Source organism: Oncorhynchus nerka, linkage group LG22, assembly GCF_034236695.1.
Source record: "Oncorhynchus nerka isolate Pitt River linkage group LG22, Oner_Uvic_2.0, whole genome shotgun sequence".
NCBI classification, from domain to species: Eukaryota; Metazoa; Chordata; class Actinopteri; order Salmoniformes; family Salmonidae; genus Oncorhynchus; species Oncorhynchus nerka.
The window spans coordinates 1,087,513-1,110,613 of record NC_088417.1 but is presented as its reverse complement, the minus strand read 5'-3'; the positions used below and the strand labels follow the sequence as shown (position 1 = coordinate 1,110,613).

Here is a 23,101-nt window from a genome sequence, read left to right as displayed (position 1 = left end):
CCTCAGCATCAGTTGGCTGAGGCCTGTCAGTACTCTGTTGTCCCTGTCAGCATCAGTCCCTGGCATCAGTTGAGGCCTGTCAGTACTCTGTTGTCCCTGTCAGCATCAGTTGGCTGAGGCCTGTCAGTACTCTGTTGTCCTCAGCATCAGTTGGCTGAGGCCTGTCAGTGCATCAGTTGGGCCTGAGGCATCAGTTGTCAGTACTCTGTTGTCCCTCAGCATCAGTTGGCTGAGGCCTGTCAGTACTCTGTTGTCCCTCAGCATCAGTTGGCTGAGGCCTGTCAGTACTCTGTTGTCCCTCAGCATCAGTTGGCTGAGGCCTGTCAGTACTCTGTTGTCCCTCAGCATCAGTTGCTGAGGCCTGTCAGTACTCTGTTGTCCCTGTGCATCAGTTGGCTGAGGCCTGTCAGTACTCTGTTGTCCCTCAGCATCAGTTGGCTGAGGCCTGTCAGTACTCTGTTGTCCCTCAGCATCAGTTGGTCTGAGGCCTGTCAGTACTCTGTTGTCCCTGTGCATCAGTTGTCTGAGGCCTGTCAGTACTCTGTTGTCCCTCAGCATCAGTTGTCTGAGGCCTGTCAGTACTCTGTTGTCCCTGTGCATCAGTTGGCTGAGGCCTGTCAGTACTCTGTTGTCCCTCAGCATCAGTTGTCTGAGGCCTGTCAGTACTCTGTTGTCCCTGTGCATCAGTTGTCTGAGGCCTGTCAGTACTCTGTTGTCCCTCAGCATCAGTTGTCTGAGGCCTGTCAGTACTCTGTACTCTTGTCCCTCAGCATCAGTTGGCTGAGGCCTGTTAGTACTCTGTTGTCCCTCAGCATCAGTTGGCTGAGGCCTGTCAGTACTCTGTTGTCCCTCAGCATCAGTTGGCTGAGGCCTGTTCAGTACTCTGTTGTCCCTGTCAGCATCAGTTGTCTGAGGCCTGTCAGTACTCTGTTGTCCCTCAGCATCAGTTGGCTGAGGCCTGTCAGTACTCTGTTGTCTGTGCATCAGTTGGCTGAGGCCTGTTAGTACTCTGTTGTCCCTGTGCATCAGTTGGCTGAGGCCTGTTAGTACTCTGTTGTCCCTGTGCATCAGTTGGCTGAGGCCTGTCAGTACTCTGTTGTCCCTGTGCATCAGTTGGCTGAGGCCTGTTAGTACTCTGTTGTCCCTGTGCATCAGTTGGCTGAGGCCTGTTAGTACTCTGTTGTCCCTCAGCATCAGTTGGCTGAGGCCTGTCAGTACTCTGTTGTCCTCAGCATCAGTTGTCTGAGGCCTGTCAGTACTCTGTTGTCCCTGTGCATCAGTTGGCTGAGGCCTGTCAGTACTCTGTTGTCCCTCAGCATCAGTTGGCTGAGGCCTGTCAGTACTCTGTTGTCCCTGTGCATCAGTTGGCTGAGGCCTGTCAGTACTCTGTTGTCCCTCAGCATCAGTTGGCTGAGGCCTGTCAGTACTCTGTTGTCCCTGTGCATCAGTTGTCTGAGGCCTGTCAGTACTCTGTTGTCCCTGTGCATCAGTTGTCTGAGGCCTGTCAGTACTCTGTTGTCCCTGTGCATCAGTTGTCTGAGGCCTGTCAGTACTCTGTTGTCCCTGTGCATCAGTTGTCTGAGGCCTGTCAGTACTCTGTTGTCCCTGTCCATCAGTTGTCTGAGGCCTGTCAGTACTCTGTTGTCCCTCAGCATCAGTTGTCTGAGGCCTGTTAGTACTCTGTTGTCCCTCAGCATCAGTTGGCTGAGGCCTGTCAGTACTCTGTTGTCCCTGTCCATCAGTTGTCTGAGGCCTGTCAGTACTCTGTTGTCCCTGTCCATCAGTTGTCTGAGGCCTGTCAGTACTCTGTTGTCCCTCAGCATCAGTTGGCTGAGGCCTGTCAGTACTCTGTTGTCCCTCAGCATCAGTTGGCTGAGGCCTGTTAGTACTCTGTTGTCCCTCAGCATCAGTTGGCTGAGGCCTGTCAGTACTCTGTTGTCCCTGTGCATCAGTTGGCTGAGGCCTGTTAGTACTCTGTTGTCTGTCAGCATCAGTTGTCTGAGGCCTGTCAGTACTCTGTTGTCCCTCAGCATCAGTTGGCTGAGGCCTGTTAGTACTCTGTTGTCCCTGTGCATCAGTTGGCTGAGGCCTGTTAGTACTCTGTTGTCCCTGTTCATCAGTTGGCTGAGGCCTGTTAGTACTCTGTTGTCCCTCTGCATCAGTTGTCTGAGGCCTGTTAGTACTCTGTTGTCCCTGTGCATCAGTTGGCTGAGGCCTGTCAGTACTCTGTTGTCCCTCAGCATCAGTTGGCTGAGGCCTGTCAGTACTCTGTTGTCCCTCAGCATCAGTTGGCTGAGGCCTGTTAGTACTCTGTTGTCCCTGTGCATCAGTTGGCTGAGGCCTGTCAGTACTCTGTTGTCCCTCAGCATCAGTTGGCTGAGGCCTGTCAGTACTCTGTTGTCCCTCAGCATCAGTTGGCTGAGGCCTGTCAGTACTCTGTTGTCCCTGTGCATCAGTTGGCTGAGGCCTGTCAGTACTCTGTTGTCCCTCAGCATCAGTTGGCTGAGGCCTGTCAGTACTCTGTTGTCCCTGTGCATCAGTTGGCTGAGGCCTGTCAGTACTCTGTTGTCCCTGTGCATCAGTTGGCTGAGGCCTGTCAGTACTCTGTTGTCCCTGTGCATCAGTTGTCTGAGGCCTGTCAGTACTCTGTTGTCCCTCAGCATCAGTTGGCTGAGGCCTGTCAGTACTCTGTTGTCCCTGTGCATCAGTTGGCTGAGGCCTGTCAGTACTCTGTTGTCCTCAGGCCTGCATCAGTTGGCTGAGGCCTGTCAGTACTCTGTTGTCCCTCAGCATCAGTTGGCTGAGGCCTGTCAGTACTCTGTTGTCCCTGTCAGCATCAGTTGGCTGAGGCCTGTCAGTACTCTGTTGTCCCTGTGCATCAGTTGGCTGAGGCCTGTCAGTACTCTGTTGTCCCTCAGCATCAGTTGGCTGAGGCCTGTCAGTACTCTGTTGTCCCTCAGCATCAGTTGGCTGAGGCCTGTCAGTACTCTGTTGTCTGTCAGCATCAGTTGGCTGAGGCCTGTCAGTAGTCTGTTGTCCCTGTGCATCAGTTGGCTGAGGCCTGCCAGTACTCTGTTGTCCCTCAGCATCAGTTGTCTGAGGCCTGTTAGTACTCTGTTGTCCCTGTGCATCAGTTGGCTGAGGCCTGTCAGTACTCTGTTGTCCCTCAGCATCAGTTGGCTGAGGCCTGTCAGTACTCTGTTGTCCCTGTCAGCATCAGTTGGCTGAGGCCTGTCAGTACTCTGTTGTCCCTCAGCATCAGTTGGCTGAGGCCTGTCAGTACTCTGTTGTCCCTCAGCATCAGTTGGCTGAGGCCTGTCAGTACTCTGTTGTCCCTGTGCATCAGTTGGCTGAGGCCTGTCAGTACTCTGTTGTCCCTCAGCATCAGTTGGCTGAGGCCTGTCAGTACTCTGTTGTCCCTCAGCATCAGTTGGCTGAGGCCTGTCAGTACTCTGTTGTCCCTGTGCATCAGTTGTCTGAGGCCTGTCAGTACTCTGTTGTCCCTCAGCATCAGTTGGCTGAGGCCTGTAGTACTCTGTTGTCCCTGTGCATCAGTTGGCTGAGGCCTGTCAGTACTCTGTTGTCCCTGTGCATCAGTTGGCTGAGGCCTGTTAGTACTCTGTTGTCCCTGTGCATCAGTTGTCTGAGGCCTGTTAGTACTCTGTTGTCCCTGTGCATCAGTTGGCTGTGGCCTGTCAGTACTCTGTTGTCCCTCAGCATCAGTTGGCTGAGGCCTGTCAGTACTCTGTTGTCCCTGTCAGCATCAGTTGGCTGAGGCCTGTTAGTACTCTGTTGTCCCTCAGCATCAGTTGTCTGAGGCCTGTCAGTACTCTGTTGTCCCTCAGCATCAGTTGGCTGAGGCCTGTCAGTACTCTGTTGTCCCTGTGCATCAGTTGTCTGTCAGTACTCTTGTCCCTGAGGCCTGTCAGTACTCTGTTGTCCCTGTGCATCAGTTGGCTGAGGCCTGTCAGTACTCTGTTGTCCCTCAGCATCAGTTGGCTGAGGCCTGTCAGTACTCTGTTGTCTGTCAGCATCAGTTGGCTGAGGCCTGTCAGTAGTCTGTTGTCCCTGTGCATCAGTTGGCTGAGGCCTGCCAGTACTCTGTTGTCCCTCAGCATCAGTTGGCTGAGGCCTGTCAGTACTCTGTTGTCCCTCAGCATCAGTTGGCTGAGGCCTGTCAGTACTCTGTTGTCCCTGTGCATCAGTTGGCTGAGGCCTGTCAGTACTCTGTTGTCCCTGTGCATCAGTTGGCTGAGGCCTGTTAGTACTCTGTTGTCCCTGTGCATCAGTTGTCTGAGGCCTGTTAGTACTCTGTTGTCCCTGTGCATCAGTTGGCTGTGGCCTGTCAGTACTCTGTTGTCCCTCAGCATCAGTTGGCTGAGGCCTGTCAGTACTCTGTTGTCCCTCAGCATCAGTTGGCTGAGGCCTGTCAGTACTCTGTTGTCCCTCAGCATCAGTTGGCTGAGGCCTGTCAGTACTCTGTTGTCTGTCAGCATCAGTTGGCTGAGGCCTGTCAGTACTCTGTTGTCTGTCAGCATCAGTTGGCTGAGGCCTGTCAGTAGTCTGTTGTCCCTGTGCATCAGTTGGCTGAGGCCTGCCAGTACTCTGTTGTCCCTCAGCATCAGTTGGCTGAGGCCTGTTAGTACTCTGCTGTCCCTCAGCATCAGTTGTCTGAGGCCTGTCAGTACTCTGTTGTCCCTGTGCATCAGTTGTCTGAGGCCTGTCAGTACTCTGTTGTCCCTCAGCATCAGTTGGCTGAGGCCTGTCAGTACTCTGTTGTCCCTGTGCATCAGTTGGCTGAGGCCTGTCAGTACTCTGTTGTCCCTCAGCATCAGTTGGCTGAGGCCTGTCAGTACTCTGTTGTCCCTGTGCATCAGTTGTCTGAGGCCTGTCAGTACTCTGTTGTCCCTGTGCATCAGTTGTCCGAGGCCTGTCAGTACTCTGTTGTCCCTGTGCATCAGTTGTCTGAGGCCTGTCAGTACTCTGTTGTCTGTCAGCATCAGTTGGCTGAGGCCTGTCGTCCCTGTGCATCAGTTGGCTGAGGCCTGTCAGTACTCTGTTGTCCCTCAGCATCAGTTGGCTGAGGCCTGTTAGTACTCTGCTGTCCCTCAGCATCAGTTGTCTGAGGCCTGTCAGTACTCTGTTGTCCCTGTGCATCAGTTGTCTGAGGCCTGTCAGTACTCTGTTGTCCCTCAGCATCAGTTGGCTGAGGCCTGTCGTCCCTGTGCATCAGTTGGCTGAGGCCTGTTAGTACTCTGTTGTCCCTGTGCATCAGTTGTCTGATGCCTGTTAGTACTCTGTTGTCCCTGTGCATCAGTTGGCTGAGGCCTGTTAGTACTCTGTTGTCCCTGTGCATCAGTTGGCTGAGGCCTGTTAGTACTCTGTTGTCCCTCAGCATCAGTTGGCTGAGGCCTGTTAGTACTCTGTTGTCCCTGTGCATCAGTTGTCTGAGGCCTGTTAGTACTCTGTTGTCCCTCAGCATCAGTTGTCTGAGGCCTGTCAGTACTCTGTTGTCCCTCAGCATCAGTTGGCTGAGGCCTGGCAGTACTCTGTTGTCCCTGTGCATCAGTTGTCTGAGGCCTGTTAGTACTCTGTTGTCCCTGTGCATCAGTTGTCTGAGGCCTGTTAGTACTCTGTTGTCCCTCAGCATCAGTTGGCTGAGGCCTGTCAGTACTCTGTTGTCTGTCAGCATCAGTTGGCTGAGGCCTGTTAGTACTCTGTTGTCCCTGTGCATCAGTTGGCTGAGGCCTGTTAGTACTCTGTTGTCCCTCAGCATCAGTTGGCTAAGGCCTGTCAGTACTCTGTTGTCCTTCAGCATCAGTTGGCTGAGGCCTGTCAGTACTCTGTTGTCCCTGTGCATCAGTTGGCTGAGGCCTGTCAGTACTCTGTTGTCCCTGTGCATCAGTTGGCTGAGGCCTGTTAGTACTCTGTTGTCCCTGTGCATCAGTTGTCTGAGGCCTGTTAGTACTCTGTTGTCCCTGTGCATCAGTTGGCTGTGGCCTGTCAGTACTCTGTTGTCCCTCAGCATCAGTTGGCTGAGGCCTGTCAGTACTCTGTTGTCCCTCAGCATCAGTTGGCTGAGGCCTGTCAGTACTCTGTTGTCCCTCAGCATCAGTTGGCTGAGGCCTGTCAGTACTCTGTTGTCTGTCAGCATCAGTTGGCTGAGGCCTGTCGTCCCTGTGCATCAGTTGGCTGAGGCCTGTCAGTACTCTGTTGTCCCTCAGCATCAGTTGGCTGAGGCCTGTTAGTACTCTGCTGTCCCTCAGCATCAGTTGGCTGAGGCCTGTTAGTACTCTGCTGTCCCTCAGCATCAGTTGTCTGAGGCCTGTCAGTACTCTGTTGTCCCTGTGCATCAGTTGTCTGAGGCCTGTCAGTACTCTGTTGTCCCTCAGCATCAGTTGGCTGAGGCCTGTCAGTACTCTGTTGTCCCTGTGCATCAGTTGGCTGAGGCCTGTCAGTACTCTGTTGTCCCTCAGCATCAGTTGGCTGAGGCCTGTCAGTACTCTGTTGTCCCTGTGCATCAGTTGTCCGAGGCCTGTCAGTACTCTGTTGTCCCTGTGCATCAGTTGTCTGAGGCCTGTCAGTACTCTGTTGTCCCTCAGCATCAGTTGTCTGAGGCCTGTTAGTACTCTGTTGTCCCTCAGCATCAGTTGGCTGAGGCCTGTCAGTACTCTGTTGTCCCTGTGCATCAGTTGGCTGAAGCCTGTTAGTACTCTGTTGTCCCTCAGCATCAGTTGTCTGAGGCCTGTCAGTACTCTGTTGTCCCTGTCCATCAGTTGGCTGAGGCCTGTTAGTACTCTGTTGTCCCTGTGCATCAGTTGGCTGAGGCCTGTCAGTACTCTGTTGTCCCTCAGCATCAGTTGTCTGAGGCCTGTTAGTACTCTGTTGTCCCTGTGCATCAGTTGTCTGAGGCCTGTCAGTACTCTGTTGTCCCTGTGCATCAGTTGGCTGAGGCCTGTTAGTACTCTGTTGTCCCTCAGCATCAGTTGGCTGAGGCCTGTTAGTACTCTGTTGTCCCTCAGCATCAGTTGGCTGAGGCCTGTCAGTACTCTGTTGTCCCTCAGCATCAGTTGGCTGAGGCCTGTTAGTACTCTGTTGTCCCTGTGCATCAGTTGGCTGAGGCCTGTCAGTACTCTGTTGTCCCTGTCCATCAGTTGGCTGAGGCCTGTCAGTACTCTGTTGTCCCTCAGCATCAGTTGTCTGAGGCCTGTCAGTACTCTGTTGTCCCTGTCCATCAGTTGGCTGAGGCCTGTTAGTACTCTGTTGTCCCTGTGCATCAGTTGGCTGAGGCCTGTTAGTACTCTGTTGTCCCTGTGCATCAGTTGTCTGAGGCCTGTCAGTACTCTGTTGTCCCTGTGCATCAGTTGGCTGAGGCCTGTCAGTACTCTGTTGTCCCTGTGCATCAGTTGTCTGAGGCCTGTCAGTACTCTGTTGTCCCTCAGCATCAGTTGGCTGAGGCCTGTTAGTACTCTGTTGTCCCTCAGCATCAGTTGGCTGAGGCCTGTCAGTACTCTGTTGTCCCTCAGCATCAGTTGTCTGAGGCCTGTTAGTACTCTGTTGTCCCTGTGCATCAGTTGTCTGAGGCCTGTTAGTACTCTGTTGTCCCTGTGCATCAGTTGGCTGAGGCCTGTCAGTACTCTGTTGTCCCTCAGCATCAGTTGGCTGAGGCCTGTCAGTACTCTGTTGTCCCTCAGCATCAGTTGTCTGAGGCTTGTCAGTACTCTGTTGTCCCTGTGCATCAGTTGGCTGAGGCCTGTCAGTACTCTGTTGTCCCTCAGCATCAGTTGTCTGAGGCCTGTCAGTACTCTGTTGTCCCTGTGCATCAGTTGTCTGAGGCCTGTTAGTACTCTGTTGTCCCTGTGCATCAGTTGTCTGAGGCCTGTCAGTACTCTGTTGTCCCTGTGCATCAGTTGGCTGAGGCCTGTCAGTACTCTGTTGTCCCTGTGCATCAGTTGTCTGAGGCCTGTCAGTACTCTGTCACACATCACACCTGCTGCTACCAGACTGTTATTATCCTGTTCAGTTTCTACACTGTCCCCCCTTTCCCAAAATGTGTAAATATTGGAGTATAAATTGACTTCCTGTATTATGCTTAAACATTTATTATATTCTACTGAGCCATTCACTTTGTTGCTATTCTTGTATTTTATGTTGTCTTATTGTTGCTTACCTGCAGTAAGCATTTGGTTGGACGGTGTATCCCACTAACACCTAATGTAATTCATGTGGAGAAGGAACAAGCAGTAAGCATTTGGTTGGACGGTGTATACCACTAACACCTAATGTAATTCATGTGGAGAAGGAACAAGCAGTAAGCATTTGGTTGGACGGTGTATACCACTAACACCTAATGTAATTCATGTGGAGAAGGAACAAGCAGTAAGCATTTGGTTGGACGGTGTATCCATGTGTGTCCCTGTACGTACGACTAATACAACTAGTCTTTGTCTGAAACAACAAACTGTCCCAGTAGATATGACTCTGCCCCTGTGTTTCTCTGTTCAGCTCACCTCCAGAAGCTGATGTCTGATAAGAAGTGTCCTGCAGAGAATAAGGCCGAGATGGAGGAAGTGGTCACTCAGGTTGGTAGTGGTTTAGAGACATGCAGCAGAGATACTAGAATAGATATAGACTATACCTTCAGCAATCCCCGACTGCATAAATGGAGCTCAAAGTTATTGTTTATGTCATCAAGTGACTGACATTGTTTTCACGGGTCTCCAGATGGACAACTACACTCAACAGGAGTTGACTGACCTCTTTGTGAAATACAGTGTCAAGTCCCCCACCACAGGAAATGACGTTTCAGCCCCTCACCTCTTCAACCTGATGTTCCAGACGTCTATTGGACCAGGGGGAAACATGACCGGGTAATGAAGTAATTAGTCACTCTGTACCCAGATGTTGGTTGTCCTGGGTGGGATGTACTGTAGGGTTCCCAATGCTGTCATTGGTAGTTTTGCTCTTTTATCAGAGTTCCATTACCTCATCGGTTGTGGACCAGTACCAGTGTTTTACTGAGTGTGTCCGACTGTGTTCTGCAGCTACTTGAGGCCTGAAACGGCTCAGGGAATCTTCCTCAACTTCAAGCGTCTGTTGGAATTCAACCAGGGAAAGCTTCCCTTCGCTGCGGCTCAGATTGGCAACTCCTTCAGGAACGAGATCTCACCTCGCTCAGGACTCATCCGTGTCAGGTGAGTTCTAGTCTGGAGATGAAGCTGTGTTAGTTTCTACCAGTCAGTCTGTGGTGGTGTTAGTTTCTACCAGTCAGTCTGTGGTGTTAGTGTCTACCAGTCAGTCTGTGGTGGTGTTAGTGTCTACCAGTCAGTCTGTGGTGTTAGTTTCTACCAGTCAGTCTGTGGTGGTGTTAGTTTCTACCAGTCAGTCTGTGGTGGTGTTAGTTTCTACCAGTCTGTCTGTGGTGTTAGTGTCTACCTGTCAGTCTGTGGTGGTGTTAGTTTCTACCAGTCAGTCTGTGGTGGTGGTGTTAGTGTCTACCTGTCAGTCTGTTGTGGTGTTAGTTTCTACCAGTCAGTCTGTGGTGGTGTTAGTTTCTACCAGTCAGTCTGTGGTGGTGTTAGTTTCTACCAGTCAGTCTGTGGTGGTGTTAGTGTCTACCAGTCAGTCTGTGGTGGTGGTGTTAGTGTCTACCAGTCAGTCTGTGGTGGTGGTGTTAGTGTCTACCTGACAGTCAGTCTGTGGTGGTGTTAGTGTCTACCTGACAGTCAGTCTGTGGTGGTGGTGGTGTTAGTTTCTACCAGTCAGTCAGTCTGTTGTGGTGTTAGTGTCTACCAGTCAGTCTGTTGTGGTGGTGGTGGTGTTAGTGTCTACCAGTCAGTCTGTGGTGGTGGTGTTAGTGTCTACCAGACAGTCAGTCTGTGGTGGTGTTAGTGTCTACCTGACAGTCAGTCTGTGGTGGTGTTAGTGTCTACCAGTCAGTCTGTGGTGGTGGTGTTAGTGTCTACCAGTCAGTCTGTGGTGGTGGTGTTAGTGTCTACCAGTCAGTCTGTGGTGGTGGTGTTAGTGTCTACCAGTCAGTCTGTGGTGGTGGTGTTAGTGTCTACCAGTCAGTCTGTGGTGGTGGTGTTAGTGTCTACCAGTCAGTCTGTGGTGGTGGTGTTAGTGTCTACCAGTCAGTCTGTGGTGGTGGTGTTAGTGTCTACCAGTCAGTCTGAGGTGGTGGTGTTAGTGTCTACCAGTCAGTCTGTGGTGGTGGTGTTAGTGTCTACCAGTCAGTCTGTGGTGGTGGTGTTAGTGTCTACCAGTCAGTCTGTGGTGGTGGTGTTAGTGTCTACCAGTCAGTCTGTGGTGGTGGTGTTAGTGTCTACCAGTCAGTCTGTGGTGGTGGTGTTAGTGTCTACCAGTCAGTCTGTGGTGGTGGTGTTAGTGTCTACCAGACAGTCAGTCTGTGGTGGTGTTAGTGTCTACCTGACAGTCAGTCTGTGGTGGTGTTAGTGTCTACCTGACAGTCAGTCTGTGGTGGTGTTAGTGTCTACCTGACAGTCAGTCTGTGGTGGTGTTAGTGTCTACCAGTCAGTCTGTGGTGGTGGTGTTAGTGTCTACCAGTCAGTCTGTGGTGGTGGTGTTAGTGTCTACCAGTCAGTCTGTGGTGGTGGTGTTAGTGTCTACCAGTCAGTCTGTGGTGGTGGTGTTAGTGTCTACCTGACAGTCAGTCTGTGGTGGTGTTAGTTTCTACCTGACAGTCAGTCTGTGGTGGTGTTAGTGTCTACCTGACAGTCAGTCTGTGGTGGTGTTAGTGTCTACCAGACAGTCTGTGGTGGTGTTAGTTTCTACCAGACAGTCTGTGGTGTTAGTTTCTACCAGTCAGTCTGTGGTGGTGTTAGTGTCTACCAGTCAGTCTGTGGTGGTGTTAGTGTCTACCAGTCAGTCTGTGGTGGTGGTGTTAGTGTCTACCAGTCAGTCTGTGGTGGTGTTAGTGTCTACCTGACAGTCAGTCTGTGGTGGTGTTAGTGTCTACCAGACAGTCAGTCTGTGGTGGTGTTAGTGTCTACCTGACAGTCTGTGGTGGTGTTAGTGTCTACCAGTCTGTGGTGGTGTTAGTGTCTCCCAGTCTGTGGTGGTGGTGTTAGTGTCTACCTGACAGTCTGTGGTGGTGTTAGTGTCTACCTACCAGTCAGTCTGTGGTGGTGTTAGTGTCTACCAGACAGTCAGTCTGTGGTGGTGGTGTTAGTGTCTACCAGACAGTCAGTCTGTGGTGGTGGTGTTAGTGTCTACCAGTCAGTCTGTGGTGGTGTTAGTGTCTACCAGACAGTCAGTCTGTGGTGGTGTTAGTGTCTACCTGACAGTCAGTCTGTGATGTTAGAGGGTCTGTTGAGATGGTAATGGTTGTGCTGGTGCTTCCAGAGAGTTCACCATGGCTGAGATTGAGCACTTTGTGGACCCGACTGAGAAGTTCCACCCCAAGTTCCCTACCGTGGCTGACCTGGAGATCATCCTGTACTCCTCCAAGGCCCAGACCAGTGGCCAGTCTGCTCACATCATGAGGCTGGGGGATGCTGTGGAGCAGGTAGGACGCTATAGCAGTAGCTTCAGTAAGGACGTAACCAATACCAGAGTCATATTGATAACTTTGTCTCTCTCAAGGGGGTGATCAATAACTCCGTCCTGGGATATTTCATCGGGAGAATCTACCTCTACCTCACTAAAGTGGGTGTGGCCAAAGACAAGCTTCGCTTCCGTCAGCACATGGACAACGAGATGGCCCACTACGCCTGTGACTGCTGGGACGCAGAGACCAAAACATCCTATGTAGGTCCTCCATGACCCCTAACCTTAACCCACTATGCCTGTGACTGCTGGGACGCAGAGACCAAAACATCCTATGTAGGTCCTCCATGACCCCTAACCCACTATGCCTGTGACTGCTGGGACGCAGAGACCAAAACATCCTATGTAGGTCCTCCATGACCCCTAACCCACTATGCCTGTGACTGCTGGGATGCAGACCAAAACATCCTACGTAGGTCCCACCCTCCACTGCTAGCTGTGTCTACAATTTGAAGTTCTTATCTTGTTTATTTATTTATTTATTTATTTTTAATTTTTTTAAACCTTTATTTAACCAGGCAAGTCAGTTAAGAACAAATTCTTATTTTCAATGACGGCCTAGGAACAGTGGGTTAACTGCCTGTTCAGGGGCAGAACGACAGATTTGTACCTTGTCAGCTAGGTATTATTTAGATAAAGTAGCTAGGTATTATATAGATATAGTAGTCATAGTACCTTGTCAGCTCGGGGATTCGAACTTGCAACCTTTCGGTTACTAGTCCAACGCTCTAACCACTAGGCTACCCTGCCGCCCCTCCATTCTAACCACTAGGCTACCCTGCCACCTCTACACTCTAACCACTAGGCTACCCTGCCACCCCTCCACTCTAACCACTAGGCTACCCTGCCGCCCCTCCACTCTAACCACTAGGCTACCCTGCCGCCTCTACACTCTAACCACTAGGCTACCTGCCACCTCTACACTCTAACCACTAGGCTACCTGCCACCTCTACACTCTAACCACTAGGCTACCTGCCTCCTCTACACTCTAACCACTAGGCTACCTGCCTCCTCTACACTCTAACCACTAGGCTACCCTGCCATCTCTACACTATAACCACTAGGCTACCTGCCGCCTCTACACTCTAACCACTAGGCTACCTGCCTCCTCTACACTCTAACCACTAGGCTACCTGCCTCCTCTACACTCTAACCACTAGGCTACCCTGCCATCTCTACACTATAACCACTAGGCTACCTGCCGCCTCTACACTCTAACCACTAGGCTACCTGCCTCCTCTACACTCTAACCACTAGGCTACCTGCCTCCTCTACACTCTAACCACTAGGCTACCCTGCCGCCTCTACACTCTAACCACTAGGCTACCTGCCACCTCTACACTCTAACCACTAGGCTACCTGCCGCCCCTACACTCTAACCACTAGGCTACCTGCCTCCTCTACACTCTAACCACTAGGCTACCCTGCCATCTCTACACTATAACCACTAGGCTACCTGCCGCCTCTACACTCTAACCACTAGGCTACCTGCCTCCTCTACACTCTAACCACTAGGCTACCTGCCTCCTCTACACTCTAACCACTAGGCTACCTGCCTCCTCTACACTCTAACCACTAGGCTACCCTGCCGCCTCTACACTCTAACCACTAGGCTACCTGCCACCTCTACACTCTAACCACTAGGCTACCTGCCGCCCCTACACTCTAACCACTAGGCTACCCTGCCACCCCATAATAACCCTGTTCCTTCTGTTTCCTGCAGGGCTGGATCGAGATAGTGGGCTGTGCGGACCGCTCCTGTTTCGACCTGCTGTGCCACGCCCGGGCTACCAAGGTCCCTCTAGTGGCCGAGAAGCCTCTTAAAGAGCCCAAAGTAGTCGATATCGTCCAGTTTGAGCCCAATAAGGGAGCCATCGGTAAAGCCTATAAGAAGGACGCCAAACTAGTGATGGAGTACCTAGCTGTCTGTGACGCGTGTTTCATCACTGAACAGGAGATGCTGCTCAACAGCAACGGGTGAGTTGTGAAGGTCGTAGGTCATATGTGACAGAATCAATAGATTGAATACTTTAGCCTCCGTGATGGTACGCAATATTCCAGTCTCGTTGACGATGCTAAACCTAATTGGTAACCTTCCCCCAGGGAGTTCGCCATAGAGACGGAGGGAAAGACTTTTAAACTCACCAAGGACATGGTCAGTGTGAAGCGGTTTCAGAAGACCCTGCATGGTGAGACAACCTCTCTAGGTTTCTTCCTAGGTTTTGGCCTTTCTAGGGAGTTTTTCCTAGCCACCGTGCTTCTACACCTGCATTGCTTGCTGTTTGGGGTTTTAGGCTGGGTTTCTGTACAGCACTTTGTGACATCAGCTGATGTACGAAGGGCTATATAAATACATTTGATTTGATTTGACAACCTAGATGTCTTCTAGAGGAGGTTGTTGAATGACATCCTCTTTCTACTGACTGGAAGCCTGTACTTTGTTAAACTGATTCAGTGTTTCTGCTTCGCCACAGTGGAAGAGGTGGTCCCTAATGTCATCGAACCCTCCTTTGGCATCGGTAGAATCATGTACTCCATCTTCGAGCACACGTTCCAAGTCAGAGAGGGAGACGAACAGAGAACGGTAAGGGAGGCATCGGATGTTACAACTACCGTACGTGACTGGGCTGGTTTTACAGTGTAATAATGGGTTTGTCTCTGTCTCCAGTTCTTCAGCTTCCCTGCCACTGTAGCTCCATATAAATGCTCCGTCCTTCCTTTGAGCCAAAACCAGGAATTCATGCCTTTTGTTAAGGAACTCTGTAAGTACTCCTTCCACGCTCTATTTCTGTTTCAAACAAGTCCATGATTATTTCTGTTTATATATTGTGTTCAGTGTCAGATTGTGTTCAGTGTTCAGTGTCATATTGTGTTCAGTGTCAGATTGTGTTCAGTGTTCAGTGTCATATTGTGTTCAGTGTTCAGTGTCATATTGTGTTCAGTGTCAGATTGTGTTCAGTGTTCAGTGTCAGATTGTGTTCAGTGTTCAGTGTCATATTGTGTTCAGTGTCATATTGTGTTCAGTGTCATATTGTGTTCAGTGTCAGATTGTGTTCAGTGTTCAGTGTCATATTGTGTTCAGTGTTCAGTGTCAGATTGTGTTCAGTGTTCAGTGTCATATTGTGTTCAGTGTCAGATTGTGTTCAGTGTCAGATTGTGTTCAGTGTTCAGTGTCATATTGTGTTCAGTGTCAGATTGTGTTCAGTGTTCAGTGTCATATTGTGTTCAGTGTTCAGTGTCATATTGTGTTCAGTGTCATATTGTGTTCAGTGTCAGATTGTGTTCAGTGTTCAGTGTCAGATTGTGTTCAGTGTTCAGTGTCAGATTGTGTTCAGTGTTCAGTGTCATATTGTGTTCAGTGTTCAGTGTCATATTGTGTTCAGTGTTCAGTGTCAGATTGTGTTCAGTGTCATATTGTGTTCAGTGTCATATTGTGTTCAGTGTTCAGTGTCATATTGTGTTCAGTGTTCAGTGTCATATTGTGTTCAGTGTCATATTGTGTTCAGTGTTCAGTGTCATATTGTGTTCAGTGTTCAGTGTCAGATTGTGTTCAGTGTTCAGTGTCATATTGTGTTCAGTGTCATATTGTGTTCAGTGTTTAGTGTCATATTGTGTTCAGTGTCATATTGTGTTCAGTGTTCAGTGTCAGATTGTGTTCAGTGTTCAGTGTCATATTGTGTTCAGTGTCATATTGTGTTCAGTGTCAGATTGTGTTCAGTGTCATATTGTGTTCAGTGTCATATTGTGTTCAGTGTCATATTGTGTTCAGTGTCATATTGTGTTCAGTGTTCAGTGTCATATTGTGTTCAGTGTCATATTGTGTTCAGTGTCATATTGTGTTCAGTGTCATATTGTGTTCAGTGTTCAGTGTCAGATTGTGTTTAGTGTTCAGTGTTCAGTGTCATATTGTGTTCAGTGTTCAGTGTCAGATTGTGTTCAGTGTTTAGTGTCATATTGTGTTCAGTGTTCAGTGTCATATTGTGTTCAGTGTTCAGTGTCATATTGTGTTCAGTGTTTAGTGTCATATTGTGTTCAGTGTTCAGTGTCATATTGTGTTCAGTGTCATATTGTGTTCAGTGTCATATTGTGTTCAGTGTTCAGTGTCATATTGTGTTCAGTGTCAGATTGTGTTCAGTGTTTAGTGTCATATTGTGTTCAGTGTTTAGTGTCATATTGTGTTCAGTGTTCAGTGTCATATTGTGTTCAGTGTTCAGTGTTCAGTGTCATATTGTGTTCAGTGTCATATTGTGTTCAGTGTTCAGTGTCATATTGTGTTCAGTGTCATATTGTGTTCAGTGTTCAGTGTCATATTGTGTTCAGTGTCATATTGTGTTCAGTGTTCAGTGTTCAGTGTCATATTGTGTTCAGTGTCATATTGTGTTCAGTGTTCAGTGTCATATTGTGTTCAGTGTTCAGTGTCATATTGTGTTCAGTGTCATATTGTGTTCAGTGTTTAGTGTCAGATTGTGTTCAGTGTCATATTGTGTTCAGTGTCATATTGTGTTCAGTGTTTAGTGTCATATTGTGTTCAGTGTTCAGTGTCATATTGTGTTCAGTGTTTAGTGTCAGATTGTGTTCAGTGTTCAGTGTCAGATTGTGTTCAGTGTCAGATTGTGTTCAGTGTTTAGTGTCAGATTGTGTTCAGTGTTCAGTGTCAGATTGTGTTCAGTGTTCAGTGTCAGATTGTGTTCAGTGTTCAGTGTCATATTGTGTTCAGTGTTCAGTGTCAGATTGTGTTCAGTGTTCAGTGTCAGATTGTGTTCAGTGTTCAGTGTCAGATTGTGTTCAGTGTCAGATTGTGTTCAGTGTCAGATTGTGTTTAGTGTCAGATTGTGTTCAGTGTCATATTGTGTTCAGTGTTTAGTGTCAGATTGTGTTCAGTGTCATATTGTGTTCAGTGTTCAGTGTCATATTGTGTTCAGTGTCAGATTGTGTTCAGTGTTCAGTGTCAGATTGTGTTCAGTGTCAGATTGTGTTCAGTGTTCAGTGTCATATTGTGTTCAGTGTTTAGTGTCAGATTGTGTTCAGTGTCATATTGTGTTCAGTGTTCAGTGTCAGATTGTGTTCAGTGTCAGATTGTGTTCAGTGTCAGATTGTGTTCAGTGTTCAGTGTCATATTGTGTTCAGTGTTTAGTGTCAGATTGTGTTCAGTGTTCAGTGTCAGATTGTGTTCAGTGTTCAGTGTCATATTGTGTTCAGTGTCATATTGTGTTCAGTGTTTAGTGTCAGATTGTGTTCAGTGTTTAGTGTCAGATTGTGTTCAGTGTTCAGTGTCAGATTGTGTTCAGTGTTCAGTGTCAGATTGTGTTCAGTGTTTAGTGTCATATTGTGTTCAGTGTCAGATTGTGTTCAGTGTCAGATTGTGTTCAGTGTCAGATTGTGTTCAGTGTTCAGTGTCAGATTGTGTTCAGTGTTTAGTGTCATATTGTGTTCAGTGTTCAGTGTCATATTGTGTTCAGTGTTCAGTGTCATATTGTGTTCAGTGTCATATTGTGTTCAGTGTTCAGTGTCAGATTGTGTTCAGTGTCATATTGTGTTCAGTGTCAGATTGTGTTCAGTGTTTAGTGTCATATTGTGTTCAGTGTTCAGTGTCATATTGTGTTCAGTGTTCAGTGTCATATTGTGTTCAGTGTTCAGTGTCATATTGTGTTCAGTGTTCAGTGTCAGATTGTGTTCAGTGTCATATTGTGTTCAGTGTTCAGTGTCATATTGTGTTCAGTGTTCAGTGTCATATTGTGTTCAGTGTCAGATTGTGTTCAGTGTCATATTGTGTTTAGTGTCATATTGTGTTCAGTGTCATATTGTGTTCAGTGTTCAGTGTCAGATTGTGTTCAGTGTCAGATTGTGTTCAGTGTCATATTGTGTTCAGTGTTCAGTGTCAGATTGTGTTCAGTGTTCAGTGTCAGATTGTGTTCAGTGTCATATTGTGTTCAGTGTCATATTGTGTTCAGTGTTCAGTGTCAGATTGTGTTCAGTGTTCAGTGTCAGATTGTGTTCAGTGTCATATTGTGTTCAGTGTTCAGTGTCAGATTGTGTTCAGTGTCATATTGTGTTCAGTGTCATATTGTGTTCAGTGTTCAGTGTCAGATTGTGTTCAGTGTTCAGTGTCAGATTGTGTTCAGTGTCAGATTGTGTTCAGTGTCATATTGTGTTCAGTGTCATATTGTGTTCAGTGTTCAGTGTCAGATTGTGTTCAGTGTTCAGTGTCAGATTGTGTTCAGTGTCAGATTGTGTTCAGTGTCAGATTGTGTTCAGTGTCATATTGTGTTCAGTGTCAGATTGTGTTCAGTGTTCAGTGTCAGATTGTGTTCAGTGTTCAGTGTCATATTGTGTTCAGTGTTCAGTGTCATATTGTGTTCAGTGTCATATTGTGTTCAGTGTCATATTGTGTTCAGTGTCATATTGTGTTCAGTGTCATATTGTGTTCAGTGTTTAGTGTCATATTGTGTTCAGTGTTCAGTGTCATATTGTGTTCAGTGTTCAGTGTCAGATTGTGTTCAGTGTTCAGTGTCATATTGTGTTCAGTGTTCAGTGTCAGATTGTGTTCAGTGTCAGATTGTGTTCAGTGTCAGATTGTGTTCAGTGTCATATTGTGTTCAGTGTCATATTGTGTTCAGTGTCATATTGTGTTCAGTGTTCAGTGTCATATTGTGTTCAGTGTTCAGTGTCATATTGTGTTCAGTGTCATATTGTGTTCAGTGTCATATTGTGTTCAGTGTCATATTGTGTTCAGTGTTCAGTGTCAGATTGTGTTCAGTGTTTAGTGTCAGATTGTGTTCAGTGTCATATTGTGTTCAGTGTCAGATGCTACATAAGTTATTTAACTAACGTTCTGTCTCCCTCCCCCACCCTTTCTCCTCCCTCACTCCCCCACCCTTTCTCCTCCCTCACTCCCCCCACCCTTTCTCCTCCCTCACTCCCCCACCCTTTCTCCTCCCTCACTCCCCCACCCTTTCTCCTCCCTCCCTCCCCCACCCTTTCTCCTCCCTCCCTCCCCCACCCTTTCTCTCCTCCCTCCCTCCCCCACCCTTTCTCGTCCCTCCCTCCCCCACCCTTTCTCTTCTGCCTCCCTCCCCCCACCCTTTCTCTACTGCCTCCCTCCCCCACCCTTTCTCCTCCCTCCCTACCTCCCCCACCCTTTCTCCTCCCTCCCTCCTCCCCCACCCTTTCTCCTCACTCCCCCACCCTTTCTCCTCCCTCCCCTCCCCCACCTTTTCTCCTCCCTCACTCCCCCACCCTTTCTCCTCCCTCACTCCCCTACCCTTTCTCCTCCCTCCCTGCAGCTGAAGCGATGACCAAACAGGGCGTGTCCCACAAGGTGGACGACTCGTCAGGATCCATCGGGCGGCGCTACGCCAGAACAGACGAGATCGGAGTGGCGTTCGGCATCACCATCGACTTTGACACGGTGAACAAGACGCCCCACACCGCCACTCTGAGGGACCGCGACTCCATGAGGCAGATCAGGGCCGAGGTACGACATCTTTACTTCATACGCGTCAACGTACTGCTCTGTACTAGAAGTGATTCACGGAAAGGTCATGTTGATGAACCGGGTTGCCTGTTTTCTGTTTCCTCTCCAGGTTAGTGAGTTGCCAGGAATCATCCGTGATCTGGCAAACGGTGTCATGACTTGGGCCGAGGTGGAGAGCAAGTACCCCATCTTTGAGGGACAGGAGACCAGCAAGAAGGACACTGCCGAGGAATGAAGTTAATCTCAGTATGTCTGTCCTATGAAACGCCCACAGACGTTTTTACATTTCTCCATCCATAGGGACGATTTTACTGCAACTGTATTTCAGGAAGCAGTCAGTCCTCACGATGTCCTAACACACAACTGCAACCACTGAAATTAAACTTCAAAATAAATGTTATATAATCATTGTACTGAACAATTATAAACAGGGTGGCAGAGTAATGATTTGTCCCTGTTCTGGTAAATATTCACCTGCGTACTGGAATCTGCTCAGTTGGAGAGAGGGGGGGGGGAGAGATCTTCTCAGCCTGGTATAAAAAGAGAAATGTGTTCAGGTTGTCAGTCTTGTGTGGGAAGAGAAGAGAGACTTCCAGTTTCAGGACTGATTCAATGGAAAACATCTCTGGTTCAATAAAGTGAGCCTGCTCTTACTGGAACCAGCCTGTGTCTGTGTCAATGACTGAAAAATAGCCTGATTCCCTTTATGCTGCTCTACTTTAGACCAGGCCCCTATCATCACTATTTTAGACCAGGCCCCTAGCCTGCATTACTTTAGACCAGGTCCCTAGCCTGCACTACTTTAGACCAGGCCCCTATCATCACTACTTTAGACCAGGCCCCTAGCCTGCATCACTTTAGACCAGGCCCCTAGCCTGCATTACTTTAGACCAGGCCCCTAGCCTGCATCACTGCTTTAGACCAGGCCCCTAGCCTGCATCACTGCTTTAGACCAGGCCCCTAGCCTGCATCACTGCTTTAGACCAGGCCCCTAGCCTGCATCACTGCTTTAGACCAGGCCCCTAGCCTGCATTACTACTTTAGACCAGGCCCCTAGCCTGCATTACTACTTTAGACCAGGCCCCTAGCCTGCATTACTACTTTAGACCAGGCCCCTAGCCTGCATCACTACTTTAGACCAGGCCCCTAGCCTGCATCACTACTTTAGACCAGGCCCCTAGCCTGCATCACTACTTTAGACCAGGCCCCTAGCCTGCATTACTTTAGACCCCTAGCCTGCATTACTTTAGACCAGGCCCCTAGTCTGCATTACTTTAGACCAGGCCCCTAGCCTGCATTACTTTAGACCAGGCCCCTAGCCTGCATTACTTTAGACCAGGCCCCTAGCCTGCATTACTTTAGACCAGGCCCCTAGCCTGCATTACTTTAGACCAGGCCCTAGCCTGCATTACTTTAGACCAGGCCCCTAGCCTGCATCACCACTTTAGACCAGGCCCCTAGCCTGCATCACTGCTTTAGACCAGGCCTGCATCACTGCTTTAGACCAGGCCCCTAGCCTGCATTACTTTAGACCAGGCCCTAGCCTGCATTACTTTAGACCAGGCCCCTAGCCTGCATCATTACTTTAGACCAGGCCCCTAGCCTGCATTACTTTAGACCAGGCCCCTAGCCTGCATTACTTTAGACCAGGCCCCTAGCCTGCATTACTTTAGACCAGGCCTCTAGCCTGCATTACTTTAGACCAGGCCCCTAGCCTGTATCACTACTTTAGACCAGGCCCCTAGCCTGTATGACTTTAGACCAGGCCTCTAGCCTGCATTACTTTAGACCAGGCCTCTAGCCTGCATTACTTAAGACCAGGCCCCTAGCCTGTATCACTGCTTTAGACCAGGCCCCTAGCCTGCATTACTTTAGACCAGGCCCCTAGCCTGCATTACTTTAGACCAGGCCCCTAGCCTGCATTACTTTAGACCAGGCCTCTAGCCTGCATTACTTTAGACCAGGCCCCTAGCCTGCATCAGCCTGCATTAGACCAGGCCCCTAGCCTGCATTCAGACCAGGCCCCTAGCCTGCATTACTTTAGACCAGGCCCCTAGCCTGCATTACTTTAGACCAGGCCCCTAGCCTGCATTACTTTAGACCAGGTCCCTAGCCTGCATTACTTTAGACCAGGCCCCTAGCCTGCATCACTGCTTTAGACCAGGCCCCTAGCCTGCATCACTTTAGACCAGGCCCCTAGCCTGCATCACTGCTTTAGACCAGGCCCCTAGCCTGCATCACTGCTTTAGACCAGGCCCCTAGCCTGCATCACTGCTTTAGACCAGGCCCCTAGCCTGCATTACTTTAGACCAGGCCCCTAGCCTGCATTACTTTAGACCAGGTCCCTAGCCTGCATCATTACTTTAGACCAGGCCCCTAGCCTGCATCACTACTTTAGACCAGGCCCCTAGCCTGCATCACTACTTTAGACCAGGCCCCTAGCCTGCATCACTACTTTAGACCAGGCCCCTAGCCTGCATTACTTTAGACCAGGCCCCTAGCCTGCATTACTTTAGACCAGGCCCCTAGCCTGTATTACTTTAGACCAGGCCCCTAGCCTGCATTACTTTAGACCAGGTCCCTATCCTGCATCACTGCTTTAGACCAGGCCCCTAGCCTGCATTGCTTTAGACCAGGCCCCTAGCCTGCATTACTTTAGACCAGGCCCCTAGCCTGCATTACTTTAGACCAGGCCCCTAGCCTGCATTACTTTAGACCAGGCCCCTAGCCTGCATTACTTTAGACCAGGCCCCTAGCCTGTATCACTGCTTTAGACCAGGCCCCTAGCCTGCATCACTGCTTTAGACCAGGCCCCTAGCCTGCATCACTGCTTTAGACCAGGCCCCTAGCCTGCATCACTGCTTTAGACCAGGCCCCTAGCCTGCATCACTACATTAGACCAGGCCCCTTGCCTGCATCACTGCTTTAAATCAAATCAAATCAAATTTATTTATATAGCCCTTCGTACATCAGCTGATATCTCAAAGTGCTGTACAGAAACCCAGCCTAAAACCCCAAACAGCAAACAATGCAGGTGTAAAAGCACGGTGGCTAGGAAAAACTCCCTAGAAAGGCCAAAACCTAGGAAGAAACCTAGAGAGGAACCAGGCTATGTGGGGTGGCCAGTCCTCTTCTGGCTGTGCCGGGTAGAGATTATAACAGAACATGACCAAGATGTTCAAATGTTCATAAATGACCAGCATGGTCGAATAATAATAAGGCAGAACAGTTGAAACTGGAGCAGCAGCACAGTCAGGTGGACTGGGGACAGCAAGGAGTCATCATGTCAGGTAGTCCTGGGGCACGGTCCTAGGGCTCAGGTCCTCCGAGAGAGAGAGAAAGAAAGAGAGAATTAGAGAGAGCATATGTGGGGTGGCCAGTCCTCTTCTGGCTGTGCCGGGTGGAGATTATAACAGAACGTGGCCAAGATGTTCAAATGTTCATAAATGACCAGCATGGTTGAATAATAGTAAGGCAGAACAGTTGAAACTGGAGCAGCAGCATGGCCAGGTGGACTGGGGACAGCAAGGAGTCATCATGTCAGGTAGTCCTGGGACATGGTCCTAGGGCTCAGGTCCTCCGAGAGAGAGAAAGAAAGAGAGAAGGAGAGAATTAGAGAACGCACACTTAGATTCACACAGGACACCGAATAGGACAGGAGAAGTACTCCAGATATAACAAACTGACCCTAGCCCCGACACATAAACTAATGCAGCATAAATACTGGAGGCTGAGACAGGAGGGGTCAGGAGACACTGTGGCCCCATCCGAGGACACCCCGGACAGGGCCAAACAGGAAGGATATAACCCCACCCACTTTGCCAAAGCACAGCCCCCACACCACTAGAGGGATATCTTCAACCACCAACTTACCATCCTGAGACAAGGCCGAGTATAGCCCACAAAGATCTCCGCCACGGCACAACCCAAGGGGGGCGCCAACCCAGACAGGCCGACCACAACAGTGAATCAACCCACCCAGGTGACGCACCCCCCAGGGACGGCATGAGAGAGCCCCAGTAAGCCAGTGACTCAGCCCCGTAACAGGGTAGAGGCAG

The 23,101-nt window shown here is 49.4% G+C and overlaps 1 protein-coding gene across 1 annotated transcript in view; it reads left to right on the top strand.

Annotated features, from left to right (window-relative positions):
- gars1 (glycyl-tRNA synthetase 1) overlaps positions 1–19,702 on the top strand; it is a 33,655-nt gene extending 13,953 nt beyond the window's left edge. Inside the window, exons 6-16 of the mRNA XM_065006862.1 lie at positions 8,506–8,582; positions 8,725–8,870; positions 9,045–9,194; positions 11,365–11,527; positions 11,605–11,769; positions 13,293–13,546; positions 13,673–13,758; positions 14,044–14,153; positions 14,238–14,331; positions 18,853–19,043; positions 19,153–19,702. Of these exons, the coding sequence (XP_064862934.1) occupies positions 8,506–8,582; positions 8,725–8,870; positions 9,045–9,194; positions 11,365–11,527; positions 11,605–11,769; positions 13,293–13,546; positions 13,673–13,758; positions 14,044–14,153; positions 14,238–14,331; positions 18,853–19,043; positions 19,153–19,278 (1,562 nt within the window). The 3' untranslated portion in view covers positions 19,279–19,702. The remainder of the gene's footprint in view (positions 1–8,505; positions 8,583–8,724; positions 8,871–9,044; positions 9,195–11,364; positions 11,528–11,604; positions 11,770–13,292; positions 13,547–13,672; positions 13,759–14,043; positions 14,154–14,237; positions 14,332–18,852; positions 19,044–19,152) is intronic.
- The last annotated feature ends 3,399 nt before the right edge of the window (positions 19,703–23,101 follow it).